Raw genomic sequence first — 19,470 nt, 5'->3', positions numbered from 1 at the left:
AAAATAACTTTACATGTGTTGAGAGATTGTCCTTTTGCCAAGGATGTTTGGCATCGACTTTAAAGATAAAGAGAAATTCATGACTTCTTCAACCTGAATACTAGGGATTGGATTTGCAACAACATTTCAAAGAAGAATGAGTGGTCATCCTTGTTTGGAGTAGCCATCTCAGATCTTTACTTCTCTCGTAATAAGTTAATTTTTGAAGAAAAGCATACTCATTCAACCGCTGTCTCCTTGTAGATAAAAGTTAGAAGTGAAGAGATCATAAATCTTGAGACTCAGTAATCTTACCACAAGAAACAGTAGGTAGAACCGGAGCGTCTAATTCGGTGGAACCCTCTTCCGAAACATTACCTCAAACTAAACATTGATGGGCTTTTGTATGCCTATAATAGCAATGCAGCTTGTGGCGGTGTGTTTAGAGACCACTAGGCAGATTTGTGATGAGTTTCTCTTACAATGTTAAAAATTGCTCTATAACGCATGCTGAGTTGTGGGTTGTTATTAAAGAACTTCAAATTGTAAATGCTAATGAATTTCAACAAATTGTAGTGGAGTCAGACTCTTGGACGGAAATTAACTTCATGAAAGAAGGTTGCTCTTCTTCCCACCCGTACAACACGCTTGTTGATGATATTAGGATTCTTGTCCGACGACTTCAAAGTGTAGTGTGGAACCATACTCTTCGTGAAGGAAATATGGTAGTAGATTTACTTGCTAAGAAAGGACAAGAACTTTCTGTTGGTTTGCATATATTTGATATTCCTCTTCCTGATTTGGGTTATGTTTTATTTTTGGATTGTTCTGGTGCTCTCAGGTTGAGAGGACCTAGTTAGTTTGTGTTCCATATTTTAGGGCTTTGCCCCCTCTTTTTACAAAAAAAAAAAAAAAGAAAAAAAAGAAGAGTATTGATGGATTTTGATAAATACTAAATATCCTAGTACACAAATAAATATCATCTAATATACAATACTTTAAATGATAACATAATCTTTTATTTTTAAATAAAAAAATAAAACATATTAATACAAAAATATAAATATTTGTATTCATTAAGATTAATTATTATGCAATAAAGTTTTTGTAATATTAAAATAATATCTAAACTGAACATAAAATATAAAATAATTAACTTTTATTTTATATATTCGACAAATAATTTGGTTATTATATTCAAAACTTATTAACCAACTACTTTTGTTAAAATAAATAATATATAATCTAACTTTTTATAAAAATATTTGTAAAATTAAAAATATTCACAATTTTTAAAAAAAATTATTCTTTTATCCTTTTGCACTTCTTTTTCTTTTTTTTAACACTACCATTTCAACCAATCACCGATCAGTGTTGGCTGTCCACACTGACCATTCATTACTTTCGGCAATCCTAAGTTCTAAATTTAAAATTCTAAATTTTAAATTTTAAATCTTAAATTCCATACCTTAAATTGATTTATTATATTTTCAAGTTTTTTTACTTGAATTTTAAATATTTTAATTATTTTTAATTTAAAATATTTTTTAGTGTTTAATTATTGTTAGTTAATATATTGACCAAAATATTGTTGGTGTAAGTCCCAGAATTTTTAAAAATTTTATTATAAATTAATTTCAAGTTTAATTATTTATTTATAACTTTAGTTTCAGAAATTTCTTTACCAAAGATAATTAAAGTAAGTTTTGATTAATTGAGTTTGGAATAAATTAAAAATCTTATTCAAATTTTATAATTATCGAGGTATTTTCTATATTTAATTTATAAAGTTTAGTAATTGTAAAATAATAAGAATTTTATATGATTTGGTTTAAATAATTGAGATTTTGAAATTTAATATTTTTAATTTTTACAGACAAAGAAAATTAATTATATTATCTCTAATTTTAAATTAAAATACTTAACTGGAAGTTAATTAACAAATTGATAATTAAATAATATTTTAAAAATAAACTTAAAGGATTAAATTAGATTTTTAATTAATACTATATACTCCTAATTTTATTAAAATTACCTAAACTACCCTAATATCCCCAAATTTAACTCTAATCCTAATTTTACCTAATCCCTACCCACACCCACTCCTCACCGCCACTCACTCACCCTCACCCCTCACTCACAGAAACCTCAACAAGAAAAGAAAAAGGGGGAAATGGAAAGGGGAAATGAGAGGGAAGAGAAGAGGGAGACCGTGAGAGAGGGAGAGTGCCAGGGGAGGAGGAGCTGTCGCGCCACCACCGTCGTCTCACCTGCGGCATCACCACCGTCCGTCGCGCCGCCACCACACTGCGTCGCTGCCGAAAACAGAGACGCGAAGGAGAGGAGGCCGCGGGTCACTGTCCTCGAAGCTTCTGTCATCACCGTGCAGAGCCGCCGCCACCGTCATGATCGCGGGCTGCTGCTGCTGCGCGGGTGATCGTCGCCGCCTTTGGGTCCATCACCATCGAGCAGAGCCACCGGGGAGAACCATAGTTGTCGCCGAAGCTCCAGTCGTCGTCAGAAGCTGCTGCCGATGCCGATCTGCATGCGCCGTCACCGTTGAGATCCTCCGCTGTCATTGACGACCCAGCCGCCACCGATCTGGTCCGAGAGAGAGGAGATGTGAATAGAAGAGAAGGCGGAGAGCCATCGCCGCTGCTGCTGAGTCACTGAAGCTTCTGGACTGAGCTTCTGCCACCTGAAACCCGCTGCCGTCGCCGGAAAAAGCACTGCCGGTAAGGTTTTAAGCTTTGGGTTTCATTTCTCTTGAGATTCCGAAAGTTTTATTGTCGTTGCGTGTTTGTTACAGTTGTGGTCATCGGAATTCGTTGCTACCACCACCATTAGAGGCAAACCCAGTTATTTTCTCGCTGCCGAAGGTATTACCGTCACTGCTCTGGTTCAATTTTGTATTGCTATCGCTGCTGTTGACTTGCCCCAATTCAAGTTTAGTGTCACTGCCTTAGTTTTAGCCTTTCTCTTGACTCTGTTTCACTTTTATACTCTGAACTGCCTTGGTCTCGTTTATCTTTTTGTTATGGTTTTAATTCCATTCTAGTTTCGGTGTCGCTTTGAATTTTCAGAGTTGTTTATGCGTTTGATTCCATCAAATTCGAATCTATTGTTGTTGCTGTGAGCGAAATCGGAGTTGGTGATGCTGCCATCGTCCCTGTTGTGTTGGAATCGCCACTGCTGCTGTGAGTTTAAACTAAGCGGGACTGTTGTGTTAAATTATGCGATTGCGACATCGAGGTAGGGGTTTTTCTTAAAATCTATTTTACATTACAGAGTTGTGATAAATAGATATTGATGCAAAAAGATATATTTCTGTGATTATATTTGTCTTGTGGATGTGATGGTTTGTTGGACTGGATTATTGGGTGCTTGATTGCTTGAGTGAAGTACGGTTGTTGATAAGAAGTGGATTTGAAAAGTTATTTACTTGATTATTAGGAAAAATAGTTTTTCTTGGTTTGAAGTTAAAGCGGTTTGATTTTGAGTGGGTCTGATGTTATAAATGACTTAATACTTGAGCTGGTTTAACTTAAAAAAGAGTTTTATTATTGGAATTGGTCTGGTCTGAAAATATTTGATACTAGAATTGGTTGAATTTTGGAAAGTGATTGAGATTTGAAAATGGTTTGAGAAATGTTTGGATGAGACCCGAAAAGGGTGGCAGTATTCGAGTTTTAGAGGAGATGCTGCCGAAATTTTATAAAATTAGAAGTTTCATTAAAAGTAGTTATTTTAAAAAGGTTTTAAGTATTATATGATTTAAAACTATTTCATTTATCAAAGGAAGAGTTATGTTTTGGATTGGGAATTGTTAGTGAACGGAATGGAAAGAAGGATGATTGAGAATTTTCTCTGAAATATGGTTTTTGAATGAATTTGGAAATGAGATTTGGATTGATGAATGATTATGATGTTGAGAATGTTGAGAATGTTGAGATATGATCTTTGAGTTATTTATATGGCTTATGAATTTGAAATATCTGAGATACGAGGTTCCCTGGATTAAGTGCCGTGGCTTGCCACCACGTGTACCAGGTTGAAAACTCGATACTCTGTTGACCCTACGACGTATGTGTGACCGGGCACTATATAAATTCCAGGAAATGTTTACCCCCATTGAGCAATATTGATTATTTGAGAAAAGCTATACATAGACTCTTGGGGATGCACGTCGGGGGACAGTCTAAGGACAATTCAGACTTGTCGGGTTGGCTGGATAACCGACAGATGAGCCTCATCAGCCATAGGACAGGCATGCATGATATGCATTTGTATGCTTTGTTTGGGTTTGAACTTGTTTTGGTTTGCCTAATTGCTAAACTCCTTAATTGCTACTTGAACTATTTGCTGTAACTGCTACCTACTTGTGCTTTCCTTGTCTGTCTTGCCTGTGTTTGTCCTGGTGTACTATATTTGAGAATGAACTTTGATGCTGAATTAATGATTGTGTTGCTTGATTGCGTGGTTGGTTTCTGATTGAGATTTTTCTTATAAAAAAGGAAAGGTTTCGGATTTCTAAAAGACTAAACATTGTTAATTTTGAAAAGGTTTTGAACGATTTTCTATTGGTTTTTAAAAGATTCATAAGGCATTGATAATCACTGAGGTTGAAAACAGTTTTTTTTATTGAATATCTTCTTATGACAACTTTGAAACTCCGTGGTAGACCGTGTGGTTAGGTTCTCACCCCCCTACAGCTTTACCTTTTCAGGAACCGGATGAAGAAGCATTAAGAAGAATTATATTGCGTTTGGTTTATATGTTGTTCTGTTAATTAGATTATTTTCTTTCCTCGTCTTTTTTTATAAGAGGGATAGGAGTTGTATGTTTTATATGTATATTATGTTATGAGATATTATGTAAGGAGTCTTGTATATGAATCTATGCCTGCTTGTATTTTTATTAAGATAAAGTATTTATTTCCGGTTTAAAAAAAAAGAAATCAGCGATACAGTATCGAGTCACAGGCTTTTATTTTTAATATTTAGTATGTAAAGTAGTCGTAATACTCCTTGCTATCAGAGTAGCGCAGCCGGAAGCGTGATTTCTGATAGTGAGGGTGTTACATTATGGTATCAGAGCGGTCCTTCTTGTAGAGCCTGAGGAATGGATTGACCATGCTTCAATTGCATACTCTGAGCGTTTGTCATGTAATAGGTCTCGTTCAGATAACGAGAATTAAAGTTTTATGCACATGATTGCCTATCAATTAACATTGTTAGCTTACCGTTGCATATATGTTGATGTTAAGTCTGGCCAACTTAATGTTGATGACTTATGTTAACGGGAAAGTTAATAGGTAATTATAGGCGAATAGGAATTGATAAGTAATAGGTAATGCGAGTCACGAGGTTCGGCGTTCGCTTTTCGTGCTTGGTTTCGATTTATGATTCTTGTTTACATTGCTTAGGTTCGTTAATAACCTTGCTTGATTGTATTCCTGAGAATTTGTTTGAGTCTTTTAAAAAAAAAAAGAAAAAAAAAAGAAAGAAGAAATCTGTTTTTATCAATGTTTATTTGCAATATTTTACCTATCTTTTTATAGACATATAAAAATAATTTCTATCTATGATTTTCTTCTTTCAGTACAACTTGAGTTATTTCCAACCTTATCGTAATCTTCATATGTATTCTTATGTGAATTGGAACCTAGTATTTTTCAAGACTCTTGAGAGAATATTTTTGCACATAGCTCAATTAAATTTTGTTTTACAAACTTTGCATAATTTATTTTAATTTCAGCTGTTTTGATGCAATACCTTATTTAAATTTTTTGTATTTCTTTTGGGAAGTGAATTCATTTCTTTTTGAGATTAGAATGTTATGTGACTAAAAGCTAAGCGAATTACAACAAGTATAGTTATTAATATTTAACTTTGAAGGTTTCGTATTAAGTATTAACTAGAAAATTAGTTATGATTTTTTAAAGTCGAATTATAAAATCTGATTTTCTGCACTACTCTTAAACAAAGTAGAAACTTTGAAAATCTATAACTAATTCTGTGATGATCGGAATTACATGGGACCAAGTTTGGATTAAGCTTGGAAATATAAGGAGCTACATTGGTGAATTTAAAACCTTTCCGTTAAGTTTATGATTTATGGTGAATTTTAGAATTGTGGATTTCAAAATTGATTTTTCTGCAGAAAGTTTAATACAACAGTAACTTGTTTCCTCTACTAGAAATTCTCCAGTTTGAATTTCAAAATGAAACCAATTTTAAATGTAACTTTAGTCTTATTACTTTAATTTCATAAAAATTCAGAATTGTTGAGGTTGTAGTTTTAAAAATATGGATTTTTGAAATAAGATGTATTATGTAGTAAAACTCAGGTTTTGTTTTCTAAGTTGGTAAATTTGAAACTTTATAATCTTTAGTTCTGGAGTGACATTGAGATACAATTAATTGGTGATGGAAGTTGAGTATATGTAGCATATATGATTTAAATTTCAGGGTTTTCTATGTTTTAATAAGTGAGTTATGGGACTTGGAAGAGATTATATTCAATGGTTTCTAAAACAGAATTCTACATAAAATTACTTAACTTCTAAGTTACATGACTCATTCATTAAAAATGATATTAATCTAGAATCAACGGGAAAAAGAAACCTGGATAAGTGAAGTTAAACCACATTAATTTTTTAAGGTAATTGGATTTAACTTAGATTTTATATTAAATTTTAAATATCATATGCTACTGCTGTTTTCTGGTTTTTAAACATTGCAGAGCAGTCACGATTTTTCTTCCATTCCCAAAGCTGGAGTAAGCAAAAAAAAATTATTATGATTTTTGATTTAATAGAAAGTTTAATCCGAGACAGTCGTATAGATATAAAGTTTGTACAATTCCAAGTTCATTTGATATTTTAAAAACAAGGTTGTAATTTGAAATTCAAGAATTTACTTCTAGTATTTTTTTTAATTCAGCTCAAATCCGGTTTAAATGAATACACTATTCTTCCTCTTGATTGTTCCCATCGAAGTTCTTAGATTCAAATTCTTTCTTGGGATTACAACTTGATTTCCGACCAATTTCGCTTTTGTTTTTATGCAAATTCTTGATTATGTAAAATGTTTTTCAAGGTTTTCGATGAAATATTTTACCCTTAGTCTAACTAATTTTCATTTCACAAACCTTGCATCATCTAGTTCGACTTGAAATTATTTTAACATGACGCAATATTTATGTTTTTACTAATTCTCTTGAATTTTGTAAATAATCGCCCTGTTCCCTTTCATGATTTCTAGTGGAGTTCTTTGAAATCAAAATTCTTTCCTATTTGCATTTTGAATCTTTCTTCCAACATACTTCACGACTTTTGACTATTCTAAGTTGTTGGTGATATAAACCATTCCTTCGTATTCTTGTAACTTTTATGCTCCTCTGATTTGGTTTCAGCTTATTTTGCTCTAATTTATGATTACCCTTTTCTCATTTTCTTTAGAATTCCTAAATTCAATATCTCTTGTTAAGATACGAAATGACTCTTTTTGAAACATTTTCTCATGTCCGTACATTGTTGCTTAGTTGTAATCCTATATCTCCTTTTGAATTCATGTGAATCTTATTTTTGCCGCTTATTCTTCTTTTACTGAGATTTGTATCTCTTTGATCATACTCGCGCTTATCTCTGAGAATCTTTGAAAATGTTCAGTGCTCCTCTTAATTAGGCGGTATAGGCTTATGTGTTCTAATCGTGCCACGTAATTTGATGCATCGTTTGTTCTAATGCGCCGTTTTTCTTCTTATTGATCCTATCAAATTTCCTTTATTCAAGAGTTATCTTTGTAATTCTTAGTTGGTTCTCTTTCCAACACTCTTTATTGTCTGTTCATCCTTATCTACTTGTGATACTAACACTTTTTTTAAAAATTCTCGCAAACACGGTCCTTGTCGCATTTCTTTCTTTTCTATGCTCTATTATCCTTCTGAATTCCTGAAATAAGTTATGTTGAAGTTTGAATTGTTGAATCTTGGAAATTGGTGTGAGACCAGAGTATGAACGTTAAGCACGTCGTTTTAACCTTAGCCTGTTTTACAACCTTTCGCCGCTTTACTTTACCATCACATGCTTTGTAACTTCTGCCTTGCAATTACACTCCTACCCTTATATTTATATGCTATATGATAATCAAAGTATTTGAAGCTATATATATATATGCGTGCTGAGGTTCTTTACTTCTCCATAAAGTGTTAAAACTATGTAATACTTTTTATAATACGCTAATTTTCGACAACGAAAATTTTTATAAGGTGGGTGGAATGTAAGTCCCAGAATTTTTGAAAGTTTTATTATAAATTAATTTCAAGTTTAATTATTTATTTATAGCTTTAGTTTCAGAAATTTCTTTATCAAAGATAATTAAAGTAAGTTTTGATTAATTGAGTTTGGAATAAATTAAGAATCTTATTCAAATTTTATAATTATTGAGGTATTTTCTATATTTAATTTATAAAGTTTAGTAATTGTAAAATAATAAGAATTTTATATGATTTGGTTTAAATAATTGAGATTTTGAAATTTAATATTTTCAATTTTTACAGACAAAGAAAATTAATTATATTATCTCTAATTTTAAATCAAAATACTTAACTGGAAGTTAATTAACAAATTGATAATTAAATAATATTTTAAAAATAAGCTTAAAGGATTAAATTAGATTTTTAATTAATACTCTATACTCCTAATTTTATTAAAATTACCTAAACTACCCTAATTAACCCTAATATCCCCAAATTTAACTCTAATCCTAATTTTACCTAATCCCTACCCACACCCACACCCACTTCTCACCGCCACTCACTCACCCTCAGCCCTCACTCACAGAAACCTCAACAAGAAAAGAAAAGGGGGGGGGGAACGGAAAGGAGAAATGAAAGGGAAGAGAAGAGGGAGACCGTGAGAGAGGGAGAGCGCCAGGGAAGGAGGAGCTGTCGCGCCACCACCGTCGTCTCACTTGCGGCATCACCACCGTCCGTCGCGCCGCCACCACACTGCGTTGCCGCCGAAAACAGAGACGCGAAGGAGAGGAGGCCGCGGGTCACTGTCCTTGAAGCTTCTGTCGTCACCGTGCAGAGCCGCCGCCACCGTCATCATCGCGGGCTGCTGCTACTGCGCGGGTGATTGTCGCCGCCTTTGGGTCCATCACCATCGAGCAGAGCCACCGGGGAGAACCATAGTTGTCGCTGAAGCTCCAGTCGCCGTCAGAAGCTGCTGCCGACGCCGATCTGCATGCGCCGTCACCGTTGAGATCCTCCGCTGTCATTGACGACCCAGCCGCCACCAATCTGGTCCGAGAGAGAGGAGATGTGAATAGAAGAGAAGGCGGAGAGCCACCGCCGCTGCTGCTGAGTCACCGAAGCTGCTGGACTGAGCTTCTGCCGCCTGAAACCCGCTGCCGTCGCCGGAAAAAGCACTGCCAGTAAGGTTTTAAGCTTTGGGTTTCATTTCTCTTGAGATTCCGGAAGCTTTATTGTCGTTGCATGTTTGTTACAGTTGTCGTCGTCGGAATTCGTTGCCACCACCACCATTAGAGGCGAACCCAGTTATTTTCTCGCAGCCGAAGGTATTACCGTCACTGCTCTGGTTCAATTTTGTATTGCTATCGCTGCTGTTGACTTGCCCCAATTCAAGTTTAGTGTCACTGCCTTTGTTTTAGCCTTTCTCTTGACTCTGTTTCACTTTTATACTCTGAACTGCCTTGGTCTCGTTTATCTTTTTGTTATGGTTTTAATTCCATTCTAGTTTCGGTGTCGCTTTGAATTTTTAGAGTTGTTTATGCGTTTGATTCCATCAAATTCTAATCTATTGTTGTTGCTGTGAGCGAAATCGGAGTTGGTGATGCTGCCATCATCCCTGTTGTGTTGGAATCGCCACTGCTGCTGTGAGTTTAAACTAAGCGGGACTGTTGTGTTAAACTATGCGATTGCGACATCGAGGTAGGGGTTTTTCTTAAAATCTATTTTACATTACAGAGTTGTGATAAATAGATATTGATGCAAAAAGATATATTTCTGTGATTATATTTGTCTTGTGGATGTGATGGTTTGTTGAAATGGATTATTGGGCGCTTGATTGCTTGAGTGAAGTACGGTTGTTGATAAGAAGTGGATTTGAAAAGTTATTTACTTGATTATTAGGAAAAGTGGTTTTTCTTGGTTTGAAGTTAAAGCGGTTTGATTTTGAGTGGGTCTGATGTTATAAATGACTTAATACTTGAGCTGGTTTAACTTTAAAAAGAGTTTTATTATTGGAATTGGTCTGGTCTGAAAATATTTGATACTGGAATTGGTTGAATTTTGAAAAGTGATTGAGATTTGAAAATGGTTTGAGAAATATTTGGATGAGACCCGAAAAGGGTGGCAGTATTCGAGTTTTAGAGGAGATGCTGCCGAAATTTTATAAAATTAGAAGTTTCATTAAAAGTAGTTATTTTAAAAAGGTTTTAAGTATTATATGATTTAAAACTATTTCATTTATCAAAGGAAGAGTTATGTTTTGGATTGGGAATTGTTAGTGAACGGAATGAAAAGAAGGATGATTGAGAATTTTTTCTGAAATATGGTTTTTGAATGAATTTGGAAATGAGATTTGGATTGATGAATGATTATGATGTTGAGAATGTTGAGAATGTTGAGATATGATCTTTGAGTTATTTATATGGCTTATGAATTTGAAATATCTGAGATACGAGGTTCCCTGGATTAAGTGCCGTGGCTTGCCACCACGTGTACCAGGTTGAAAACTCGATACTCTGTTGACCCTACGACGTCAGTGTGACCGGACACTATATAAATTCCCGGGAATGTTTACCCCCATTGAGCAATATTGATTATTTGAGAAAAGCTATGCATAGACTCTTGGGGATGCACGTCGGGGGATAGTCTAAGGACAATTCAGACTTGTCGGGTTGGCTGGATAACCGACAGATGAGCCTCATCAGCCATAGGACAGGCATGCATCATATGCATTTGTATGCTTTGTTTGGGTTTGAACTTGTTTTGGTTTGCCTAATTGCTAAACTGTCCTTAATTGCTACTTGAACTATTTGCTGTAACTGCTACCTACTTGTGCTTTTCTTGTCTGTCTTGCCTGTGTTTGTCCTGGTGTACTATATTTGAGAATGAACTTTGATGCTGAATTAATGATTGTGTTGCTTGATTGCGTGGTTGGTTTCTGATTGAGATTTTTCTTATAAAAAAGGAAAGGTTTCGGATTTCTAAAAGACTAAACATTGTTAATTTTGAAAAGGTTTTGAACGATTTTCTATTGGTTTTTAAAAGATTCATAAGGCATTGATAATCACTGAGGTTGAAAACAGTTTTTTTATTGAATATCTTCTTATGACAACTTTGAAACTCCGTGGTGAGACCGTGTGGTTAGGTTCTCACCCCCCTACAGCTTTACCTTTTCAGGAACCGGATGAAGAAGCATTAAGAAGAATTATATTGCGTTTAGTTTATATGTTGTTCTGTTAATTAGATTATTTTCTTCCCTCGTCTTTTTTTATAAGAGGGATAGGAGTTGTATGTTTTATATGTATATTATGTTATGAGATATTATGTAAGGAGTCTTGTATATGAATCTATGCCTGCTTGTATTTTTATTAAGATAAAGTATTTATTTCCGGTTTAAAAAAAAAGAAATCAGCGATACAGTATCGAGTCACAGGGTCCTATTTTTAATATTTAGTATGTAAAGTAGTCGTAATACTCCTTGCTATCAGAGTAGCGCAGCCGGAAGCGTGATTTCTGATAGTAAGGGTGTTACAGTTGGATCCTAAAACCTTTTTTAATACAAATATCAGTTTCTATAATTGCATTAGCTACCACACCATATTATTATTCATGCATAGGGGTGGTAATCGGGGCGAAACTTGCCGGATCGCCCGCATAACTTGTCAAAAAAGGCAGGTCGGATAGAAATTTGGGACGGTCATAATAAAAAAAACTGCTTAATTCACATCACCTAACCCACGGGTTTTGGTGGAGAGGGGCAGGCTTACCCGCTGGGCCGTAATTTTATTTTTAAAAATTAAAAAAAATATTCAGGCCCATATTAGTTGAATTTAGAATATTATTTTTGTGCTTATATTTAGAATGTTTGTCTATTTTATTTGAAGTTATAATTTAAAATATGTTTGATTGATTAGAGATTTGGATAATGTTTAATTATATATTTTGGATAATTGGATAATGTCAATTTTATTTTTTTTTTCAAAAAGCTTGGTTAATGGTTATATTTATTAGATATTTAAAATTATAAAAACTTTCATTTTTGTGAATTTAGAAATTATAACATTTTTATGTTTTTAAAAATTATAATTTTATTAAAATATTTGTGAATATATTTTTTAATATTTAGTGGTTTAATAATTTTTTCAAAGAAAATTGGCAGACTGTACCAGCCAGTCCGCCATTTGGCGGGACGGGGTAGAAAATTGGAAACGCCTCACTAGGCGGGGTGAGGTAGACTAGCCCGTCAAATGGCGGACTTTTGGCGGGAGACAGAGCAGACTAACTCGTTTGTCACCCCTATTTATGCATAAAGGATATTTTGTATTTATTTTTTAAACTGTAACATAAAAATATAAAATAATTAAAATTTTATTTTATATTATTTGACAAATAATTAAATTATTATATTTAAAATTTATTAACTAACTAATTTTATTAAAGATATTATATAATATAATTTTTCATCAAAATATTTTAAAAATATAATTTATTTAAAATATTATATATAATACATGAAATTATTAATCTTTTTATTTTTTAATTTATTTTAAAAAATAGAATAAATAATATAATTCTAAAAATATGCCTATCATATTACATATTTACTTATATTAATAAGACCTAAACTAATCAAGCTTATGCAGTTATAAATATAAAATATATAAATACAAAAAAAAGTATTTTGAAAATATTATGACATTTGTACACTAATTTTTCATAAATCAGAGAATAAAAATTTTAACTAAAACAATAAAAAAATACTTAGAAATAATAAAAATAAAAAAATCTTATTATATTTAAATATTATATTATAAAACTTTAAATGTTAATTTTAATAAATAAAAAATATTTATTTTTTTGTATTTATATATTTTATATTTTTAATTACGTAAGTTTGATTAGTTTAGGTCTTACTAATATAAGTAAATATATAATGTGATATGCATGTATTTAGAATTATATTATTTTTATTCTGTTTTTCTAAAAAAAATTGAAAAAAATAAAAAAAGTTAATATTTTCAAGTATTATATATAATATTTTAAATAAATTATATTTTCGAAATATTTTGATGAAAAATTGTTTTATATAGTAATATCTTTAACAAAATTAGTTAATTAATAAATTTTGAATATAATAATCTAATTATTTGTCAAGTAATATAAAATAAAATTTTAATTATTTTATATTTTTATGTTATAATTTAAAATTTTATTTTAATATAATTTTTTAATATTATAAAAATTTCTTATATAATAATTAATCTTATTGAATAAAAATTACTCATATTTTTTTATTTATATGTTTTATATTTAATTATTTAAGAATAAAAAATTTTGTTGCCATTTAAAGTATTAAGTATTAAAGTATTGCCATTTAAAGCATTTATTTATGTACTAGGATATTCTGTATTTATTAGACTCCATCAATGCTCTTCTTTTATATTAACCTTTGATTTTCATCTAATCAAATCTAAAGGTCTAAATAAATGTGGCACATTCAATAAATATATAATTATTGTGCTCATTTTAGACATACCCAATAATAATTAGTCAATAAAATAATAGATAGGCAAAACTTAAGAGTAAAAAGAAATATTAATTGATTATTTCCTAAAAGGTGTTAGCTTTCAATTTATTTCTTTTATTATCCCCATAGAGCTATTTTAAATGTTATAGTATTTTTTCATACATATATATTTAATCGAAATCAGAAAACAAACAAAGAAGGAAAGCAAGTCCCTTCTATCTCAATAACGGCAAATCATCATTGAACATATGGAGATTGATCGAATGATTTGTTTATAATTTAGTTTTATTTATATTTCTATGCACTTTGACTAGTAACTACAATTATATTGTATCATGGTTTTTTTAAAAAATAAATGAATTGAAGCAAAATAATACAAGTAGGATTCATTTTAGCATTCACTTACAATATAAAAAAGAACAAATAAGTTAAAAATGGTTTTTCTATAACTTTAAATATTAAATAAACAGTGAGAAAATAAAAAGAAAAAAGATAGGAAAAAAAACCTTAATTACATTGTTCACCAAATTAATTACTTTTTATCAAAAGAATTATCCATTTTGTGTAGGCTTGTTGATCCTAATCCTAACATTGGCTTTGGTGTTTGAAGAGAAAGATTATGATATATCTTAAAATCTTTCTTTTGGTGGGGTTCCAATTTGACAAATAGACAAATGAGCCCCTTTAGGGTTTTGGTTATCGTAAACTAATCCTTAGCCCAAATCAAGTAATGCTTTTACATATTTTATATTTGTAGTAGTTGGGATAACGTGCTTGCTTTTACACATTCCTTTATTTAAGTATTAGTATAAGCATTCTTATGGATGCTCATGGCTGCACAGATTTAATTAAATTTTGACCCGACTCTAAAAATTTATTGGATTTATTTTGATTCAATTTAAAAATAATTTAAAATAAATTAAATTGTAATGGATCGATCTGATATAAAATTAGTATTTATAAATTTATAAATTTTATATATTAAACTAACAAAATTTTATTTTTAAAAATTAAATTTAACAGATATTATATTATATTTATACTAAAATAAATTATTTTAACATAAAAATAATATTATATAATATAAAAAATATTAATTAATATATAAAAATATAATATAATATTATTAATTTTATTCTAAAATACATATTTTTATTATAAAAAAATTTTCAAATTGATCCAAACAACTTGAAATATAAACCAAATCTGACTCAAAAATAATACCTGATAAAAATGGTGATTCCAAATCCAACAAAATATATCTTGGATTTGGACCGAATTTGGACAAGCCAAAATCTTGAACACCCCTAAACATTGCAATAAAATTAAATCGATTATCCATTTACTCCATCCTAGAAGAACAAGTTCTTCTTCGTACAAGTTGCGTACCTAAATAAAGAACTCTTTTCAGTGTAAATTTAGAAACTCAACCAATTAAAATCTTATCTCCATTGGTAAATTAAAAATGAAAAAGTTAAAAAGAAAATTGTTCAACTACCACAATTCTCTAGTAAGTCCTCGCATTTGTTTACTTTCTAGTTTCTACCTGCAAAAGTCTGATAACTTGCTACTAAAAAAAGTATATGAGATCATGGGTTGGTTAATATATGGCTTATCTTTTCTACAGCAGAATCATATTATTGGCTAAAGTTCAAATTGTTAATCTATCTCTGCTATTTATATAAACATTAGCATATTATACATTTAATTAATACAAACATTATAAAGGGAGGTACTTTGCGTACAGTGTATCTGTGTATATCAGTTATGGCTGGTGGGTAGCTCGTGGATAGTAGAAACTAGAAAGTGGAAACACAAGATTTGAAAGAGAAAATATTTTATACACACAAGTAATAAAGTCTAATATTCAAACATTATATCTCAAATTGAAATTAAATTTAATCATAAAGTTGTACAATTAAACAGAGCCACAAGCCCACAAATAAAAATGCAAAAGTAGAATAGCCGAAACCGAAACAGAACACAAATGTAACTTTATATTCTCTCTAAAGTCCCAATATATTTGAGCATCTCTGATTTATGATTTATCCAATAAAAACAGGAGCATTATCTGTCTCATAACACCCAGCCATAGCTGACTCATAAGAGCAATATCTTTTGGGACTTTTATCAAACAGAAAAATGGCAATTGAAGAAAATTATGTGAACTTTTTGAACTTAAGTTCCCCATCATCCAACGTGGGAATAAAATTTAATTTAGTATTTTTCATAAACTAAGTCCACTATGGCACTATCTTAGACCTGAGTCATGTGAAATGGAATTTCTTGGAGCCCACAATATTTGTTTATAAACTTCTTTTATGATTTTAAAAGAGATTTATTTGATGAAATTATTAAGCACTTGTCTTCTCTTCCTTCTTTAATAAAATAAAAATCAGATTTGTTTAAGACAACTAAAAATTGACAACACATGATTTGAACACTAATCAAGGTTTGCGAAGACGCGCATAATATCAATACTTAATCTTTCCTTTAATTTTTTTCTTTATTTACCATATCTAGCCATTAAAAAAAGGCATTTTAAACATTGCTAATTCAAATAGTACAAGCTACAATTTAAAACAACTTCAATCCTGAAATATAATTACTCATTAAAATTTAAAAGCCTGTACGAATAATAAGTAATACCGTGCAGTGGTGCACGAACAAGTAATACTCTTAAAAATTTACTAATTAAAAATGTTTTTATAAAAAATAAAATAAAATATATTTATTTTTTTAATAATAAGTGCCTTTAAGACACGTATATTCTTTAACATATTTCTTCTCGGACCATTTTTATCTGTCTCCTCTTAACACGCAGTCAAAACCCAAAATAAAGCAAACGCCGTAAAACATTTTTGCAGTAAATCTAATAAAATAAAGATAAACTCAGAATCCAAAAACCAAACGTTCAGAGTCACACACTCACACCTCATAATTTAATTACCCTAAAAGAGTATCCAAAACAAGTACCGTAATAAATTATCATTAATAATATGTATACTAATTTATATTAAAAAAAAAACTAAAAAGAAAAAAAATAGAGAACAGAGAGAAAGAAAGAGATCTGAATGAGAGCTCATTGTTCTTCATTGCTAATAGTGATTCTAATGGGAGGTTCTGGATACAAAATCCTCGGTAATGGAGGAGCGAGCTTGAGAGAAGCTCTGCACAACGGGCAACTCGAGTGATTCGTGAGCCACTTGTCTACGCACTCGCAGTGGAACCGGTGCTTGCAACCGGGAAGAATCTTCAGCTTCTCTCCGTCGCGGAACGCGCTCAGGCATATGCAGCATTCCAACGCGCCACCGCGGTTCAGATCTGTCGCAGACGCAGTTGGCGGCGCCTGGTAGAGCACGATCGGGAGTTTCTTGATGGTGGCGGCGTCCAGGCCGTTGGACTGAGGTTGAGTGTGCGGCGGCAACTGGTGGCGGAGGTGGATCGATGTGACCGGGATGAGGCCGCGGGAGCGGCAGATCCAGCGGAGGTAGACGAAGAAGGCGGTGGTGATGAGGATAATGACGAAGAGGACGATAACAAAGATGAGCCTCCGGCCTCGGAGTTCGATGGTCTCGTCCTCGAGTTCCGTGTTGAAGTGCCAGTCGAATTTGTGATAGTCGTGGTTGGGCGCCGACATGGTGCTGGAGTAATGGCGGAGAGAGACGCCACGGTGGTGGTGGTGGTGGTGATGGTTACTCGTACGGTTGCCGTGCGCAGCGAATGAAGCCGGAGAGCAAAAGATGATTGAAGATTAAAAAGAAGAGAAAGTGGAAACGGCAGCGTTTTTGAGAAACGAGTAAGAGATACTGAGATAGTGATTCTGTTGTGTGAGTGAGTGATGTGACTATGTGAGTAATAATTATCAATTAGTGTGGCTAAGTGAGTGCTTAAAATGTATGATCTCGCATTTATTTATAGTTACGTTTGAGGATTAGGTATACTCGCAGTTTTGGTAAGTGCTAACTTTATGTGTTTTTTTTTTCTAGAATTTAGCTAATATATGGATCATTACTATTAGTGATCATTTTTAAATATTTTTTAAAAATTATAAAATAAATATATTAAAATTTAATTTTTTTATATTTTTTATAAAAACTTTTTAATTTATAATCTTAATATATATATATTTAGAATACAAATTAGTAAAATCTATTTTTTATTATTTATATATATTATATTCTTTTTTAATCAGTAATTCATAAGAGATTTAATTTAGGGTTAAATTGAACTACAATTAATTAAATAGATTTTCTTGTTATATTATCATTCTTATCAGTATTGCATACGAGATTTTTTTTATAGTTGTTACAATAAATTATTGAGTAGTAAAAATAAAAATAGCAACAAAATATACATTAGACATATTTTTTATTTTTACTTATCCCATTATACATACTAAAATATCAAACACTAACTACACAATAATTTTTTCGCCATCAAAATTATTATAAATTAAAATTTTATTACTATTTACCACATACAAAAAAAATCTGCATTCATTTTTAACACTATTTCTAGAATTATTTTCTGATTTTACAATATCTTTTCATCTCTAATTTTGCATAAGAAATTTAATTTAGGATTCGAATTATGACCGTCTAAACATTTAAATTATTTTAACATAAATAAAAAGTCTAAAAAAATAATTTATTCATCAAAGTATCAAACTGTTTTTTTTTTTTCCTCTTCTTTTTACAAGGCTTGAAGGTCACTCTCGTCTCCGTTGCCGTCATCTTTGGAGAAGAAAAGTAATCTCTTTTACTTGTAGTCTAGCTTATCATCTAATAATATTACGGAAAATATAAATGACAAAAATAACTGAATTTTTATAGTGGGTTGACTAAATATTTAATATATTCATAGCCTAAAATTTTAATTTAAATTAGATACAGTTGATGATCAAATAAGGAACAGAAAAGGTTGTATCTGGTATCCAATAATTAGGACAGTAGTTGAATATTTTGTAAGGTTCTCCATATTATTATGTCTTAGGAGTAGGATAAGGAGAATAAAATTTTGTATTATTATTATTATTATTATTATTATTATTATTATTATTATGCCAGAAATTTGGCACAAATAGTGGATATAGGAAAAAATTCATCAGTTAAAATTAAAAATTATATACGCATAAAGTACACTATAATTAAAAAAAAAATAAAAATGAGTTAAGTTTAATAGTAAACTTATTTTATATTTAATGTTTAAGTTTATTAAAGATTCAAACCTATTTAAAATCTAAGTTTATTTAAAGTTAAGACTACTTATAATACAAGTTTACTTGAAATTTAAGATTATACAATTAATTTAGAATTTTTTTGTTAGTTTCAATAATTTAGGAAAATTTTTATTTATTCACACACATTTACTCTAAAAATTTTTAGTCATACTGACGCACAGAAACATGAGTCAATAAGTCCTTTTTTTTTTGTCATTTTCAGTTCTATTATTTAAATTTTATTATTTTCATTCAAACACTTGTTAATTTTTGTATATTTTAATACAAATATTATAATTTTTAATTCTTTATTTTTTTAATTTTATTCTTTTCTACTTCTTGTTTTTTATAATGGTTGATTTTTTTACAATTCTATTGGGTACGATTTTTAAAACCTAAGAGTAACCCAAAAAAAATGAATCGTATCTGCTTCACGAATTGAGATCTTGATACAAGTTTGGTCGACACCTTCGATCGAGGTTGAAAA

General features: G+C 31.0%; 1 protein-coding gene across 1 annotated transcript; it reads right to left on the bottom strand.

Annotated features, from left to right (window-relative positions):
- Nucleotides 1–16,722: 16,722 nt before the first annotated feature.
- LOC107608061 (RING-H2 finger protein ATL66) lies at nt 16,723–17,700 on the bottom strand. Its single transcript, XM_016309952.3, has one exon. The coding sequence runs from the start codon at nt 17,400–17,402 to the stop codon at nt 16,845–16,847; it is 558 nt and encodes a 185-aa protein (XP_016165438.2). The 5' UTR covers nt 17,403–17,700; the 3' UTR covers nt 16,723–16,844.
- Nucleotides 17,701–19,470: the final 1,770 nt, after the last annotated feature.

The sequence above is a fragment of the Arachis ipaensis genome, chromosome B7, assembly GCF_059453495.1.
Source record: "Arachis ipaensis isolate K30076 ecotype BB chromosome B7, ASM5945349v1, whole genome shotgun sequence".
NCBI classification, from domain to species: Eukaryota; Viridiplantae; Streptophyta; class Magnoliopsida; order Fabales; family Fabaceae; genus Arachis; species Arachis ipaensis.
Note: the sequence above shows the minus strand (reverse complement) of the source record. Positions and strands in the feature narration are given on the sequence as shown.

Excerpts from the sequence above, each read along its gene's own strand:
- LOC107608061 (XM_016309952.3), bottom strand. The coding sequence starts at position 17,402 with ATGTCGGCGCCCAACCACGACTATCACAAATTCGACTGGCACTTCAAC.